The 4,319-nt window shown below is 34.3% G+C and overlaps 1 protein-coding gene and 1 pseudogene across 1 annotated transcript; both read right to left on the reverse strand.

The window, feature by feature from the left end:
• Nucleotides 1-2,240: 2,240 nt before the first annotated feature.
• Nucleotides 2,241-3,026, reverse strand: LOC125842965 (ATP synthase subunit a, chloroplastic-like; annotated as a pseudogene).
• Nucleotides 3,027-3,183: 157 nt separating this feature from the next.
• LOC125842974 (30S ribosomal protein S2, chloroplastic) lies at nucleotides 3,184-4,066 on the reverse strand. Its single transcript, XM_049522241.1, has one exon. The coding sequence runs from the start codon at nucleotides 3,918-3,920 to the stop codon at nucleotides 3,210-3,212; it is 711 nt and encodes a 236-aa protein (XP_049378198.1). The 5' UTR covers nucleotides 3,921-4,066; the 3' UTR covers nucleotides 3,184-3,209.
• Between the last annotated feature and the right edge of the window lie 253 nt (nucleotides 4,067-4,319).

Here is a 4,319-nt window from a genome sequence, read left to right on the forward strand (position 1 = left end):
AGAATTTGAGAAGACATGGGTTCATGGGGATTTCTTTCTAAAAACCATTAATAATCATTAATAACCATATAAATCATCATTTAAAACCTTTTTATGCAAGAACCCATGCTAGAATCGAAATAGGTTTTTGTGTGTAATTGAAAAACCTTGAAAACCTTTTGATTGGGTTCCTTGAAAGAAAGAATAATCAAGGATAAGGATCCCCATACCTCTAAGTTGAAAACCCACGAAAATTGAAGAAGAGGCACTCGAAATCTTCAACCCTAGCTCCAACTCCTCTTCTTCCTTGAACTTGAAAGAAATATATGAAAGGAGATGGGTTTCTTTTTAATTCTAAGAGGAGTGACTTAAATGAAAGGAATTAAGTCATAAAAAGGTCTTATAGTTGCTAGGAAAAGAATAAAATAACATAGGGTCAAGTTTGGAAAAGGACTAAGGACCATAAAGTCTTAACTTAAAAATCTTGCCCCTTCCCGTCTCAGTTCGCCCTTTTCTTCAGTCTGACAGTGCTTCAATATTTCGGGCATAACTTTTTACTCCTAGGTCGGAATTGGGCAAACTCGGTGGCGTTGGAAAGAGGACTCAAAGACCTTTAATTGGATAGGTAAAGGTCCACCTAATTCATTTTGAGCTAAAAGATATGATCATTTAAAGTTGACCCTTACAACTCACTAGTTCAAATGACTAGTTTCCGGACGTCACGGTCATTTCTCATCATTTCATCAAGTTCTCAACTCCAAACTCACATATGAGGCTCTAGTTTCACTAGTTCATTTTTAGGGTCGTTACAGAAAAATAAATATATTTTTCATATTTCTAAGCTAAGATTAAACAAAAGGATTTGCAAATAAAAGTGCTAATGCTACAACCAGTCCATAAATTGTTAAAGCTTCCATAAAAGCTAAACTAAGCACTAGCGTACCTCGCATTTTTTCCTCTGCCTCAGGCTATCTCGCGATACCCTCTACAGCTTGCCCCGCAGCAGTCCCTTGACCAATTCCAGGTCCAATAGAAGCAAGCCCTACGGCCAATCCAGCAGCAATAATGGAAGTGGCGGAAATCAGTGGATTCATGATAAGTTCCTCGTACCAAAAAAAGAAATAGTTAATGATACAATCAACCAATGAATTATGACTTAATTATACCCTCACTAGGACTCATCCAGTCGAAGTAACTAAGAACTTCGGATTGAAGTAATAAGATTATTGAATCATCAAAACAACTTCGATATATCTTTTTTACTTTTTAGCCACGGAGTCTTTGTGAACCCGTACGACTTTCGTTCTTCAATTTCTTGTTCTTGGTTCGAACTGTTAGTTGAATTATTTCTTGATTTCATCCGTTTATTCATTCAATTCACAGTCACAAGGGGCTGGAAGGACTTCTAGTCTATTAGAATCCCCTAGAGTAGTAAAATATATCTTTAGTTCATTTGATATATAACTAGCACTAGGCAATATCTAATATCACATATACATGTCTTTCTTCCATAACGTAAACCAAGCATTCATCTTAGATTCAATCCTATTCGAGAATCAAGCGTCGAAACATCTAGAAGGGTTCGCTTATAGTTATTCAAGTACAGATACCTCCCGCCCCTTTCTAAAATACTAAAAAAAACCTTTTTAAAAATTCTTTTGAATCTTACCTTTTCTTATTATTCCACCTAGAGAAATCTAAATGGACAAATTGATTAGGACAACTAATTCCATAGGTATAGAAATATCATTATTTGATTGATCTAAGTTCATGCAATTTATTAATAAAACTGAATAAAAAAATTATTCATTTTTATTATTTATTTATTATTAATATTTTGGTCAATCGTTGAATAAAATCAACTGAAAGAGAAATCATTTCGCCCTTTTTTTATTTTTTTATTTAATTACACGTCATAAACCTATACAACAAGAATTGTTGAAAAAAATTCTTATATTCAAATTGTTTTAACAATGAATTAATAATGAGATGGACTAAGCAATCTAAAGTGAATATTCATTGAAACGAAGTATGATATTAAGTGAAGGAAAGGGTAATTTTAGGAAAAAGATCTTTGTTTTTAGATCTTTTTCCCCTTACTCTTTAATATCATCGTAATGTTTTTGCTATCACTTTAGATCGTATATAGCATAGTTGTATATTAAGATTCCCCTATTCTATTCCGTAAGTTAAGTAATTCTCTTGAGCCACCCACCATATACATTTATACATTGTTGTGGGCTAAGCTAAAATAGACTATTTCAATGAGGGCCCTCCATGGATTCACCTATATAAGCCGCGGCTAAAGTTGCAAAAATAAGAGACTTGTAAATAATCCAAGGAGCATGACAGGTATAGGAACTACTAAGGGTACTAAAAAAACAAGAACAACAACTACTAATCCATTAGCTAAGATATTCTCGAAAAGTCGAAAACTAAGTGATAAAGGTTTTGTGAAATCTTCTAAGATGTTAATGGGTAAAAGGATTGGGGTTGGTTGAATATATTTTCCGAATAACCTAATCCCTTTTTTGTAAGACCCGCATAGAAATATGCCACGGATGTGAGTAAAGCCAAAGCAACAGTAGTATTTATATCATTTGTGGGTGCGGCTAACTCCCCATGAGGTAATTGTATGATTTTCCAAGGTAAAAGAGCTCCTGACCAATTAGAAACAAAAATAAATAAAAACATAGTGCCAATAAAAGGAACCCAGGGCCCATATTCTTCTCCAATTTGAGTTTTACTCACATCTCGAATGAATTCAAGAACATATTCGAAGAAATTCTGACCCCCGGTTAGAATGGTTTGTGGGTTCCAAACAGCTATAGTGGCTGAACCTAATAAGATAGCAATTACAACCCAAGAAGTAATAAGTACTTGGCCATGTACTTGGAAACCCCCTATTTGCCAATAGAAATGTTGGCCTACTTCCACACCGGATATATCGTATAACCCCTTTAGAGTATTGATGGAACATGATAGAACATTCATATTGCCTTGCCCTCTGAAAAAATCGAACTTTAAACAAAAAAAATTTATTCAACCATCTCTTTGTCTACTTGAATCGGATATTTTGAATACCAACTAAGATTTAGAATACTAATAAATCACATAATATCCCCAGTTATTTTGATCTATTTTTTGAAATTCAGAAATAGTAAGCGATTCCATAAGGGATTTCTAGGGATTTCTGAAGTAAGTTATTTATCTTATTATGTTATTATTAATCAAGGATTTCTTATATAGCTAGAACGACCCTCACAAATTGCGAATACTAATTTGTTAAGAATTAATCGGATTGAGGATATGGCGTCATCATTAGCTGGAATTGAAATATCTGCGAGATCCGGGTCACAATTTGTATCGGTTAAACAAATTGTTGGAATTCCTAAAGTAATACACTCTCGCAGGGCCGTATATTCTTCGTGCTGATCAACGATGATTATAATATTGGGTACCCTTGTCATATATTTAATCCCGCCCAGATATGTTTGCAAGCGAGATAATTGTCTTTTCAACATAGCTGCATCTCTTTTCGGGAGACGGTTGAGTCTCCCTGTTTTTTGTTCCATTCTCAAGTCCCTGAACTTATGAAGTCTTGTTTCTGTAGTGGACCAATTCGTTAACATACTGCCAAGCCAGTTTTTATTAACATAATGACACCGGGCCCTTATTGCAGCCCACTCTACTGAATCAGCTGCTTTATTTTTGGTACCAACAATTAAGAATTGTTTTCCCCTACTTGTTGCGTCAAAAACTAAATCACAATCTTTTGATAAAAAATGAGCAGTTCTAGTAAGATTTGTAATATGAATACCCTTATGCTTTGCAGAGATATAAGGCGCCATTTTAAGATTCCATTTCCTAGTACCATGACCAAAATGAACTCCTGCATCTATCATCTCTTCCAAATTTATGTTCCAATATCTTCTTGTCATTTCTCCCCACAACCTCCCTCCTTTTTTTTATTCTTTTTCAAAAAAAAAAAAAGAGACGAGGAACCCTGAACTGAAATAAATAATTATTCCGATGGAACCTTCTCTTCTACTGTAGATTGGACGTAGATACATGACCCAAACCATTATTCTTTTCTATTCATTATTCTTTTTATTACCAAAGCAAATAACCATACCAAATGCAGATAGCGAAAGAGATGAATCCGTTGTTAGGAATCATTAAATCCTATAAATGATTGTTCGGGTATGTCGTGGAATATTTTTGAAAGACAAGAATCAAATAATTTTCTGTGGTGGAACAAAATATCTCTCATCTCCCCCTCGAATAGATTCGTTTTTTTTGTTTCCAAAGGAATGTTGTTATGTTGTTTTGAAGGGTGC

The sequence above is a fragment of the Solanum stenotomum genome, chromosome 1, assembly GCF_019186545.1.
Source record: "Solanum stenotomum isolate F172 chromosome 1, ASM1918654v1, whole genome shotgun sequence".
Lineage (NCBI taxonomy): Eukaryota > Viridiplantae > Streptophyta > Magnoliopsida > Solanales > Solanaceae > Solanum > Solanum stenotomum.

Coding starts and splice junctions, on each gene's coding strand:
- LOC125842974 (XM_049522241.1), bottom strand. CDS start 3,920: ATGACAAGAAGATATTGGAACATAAATTTGGAAGAGATGATAGATGCA.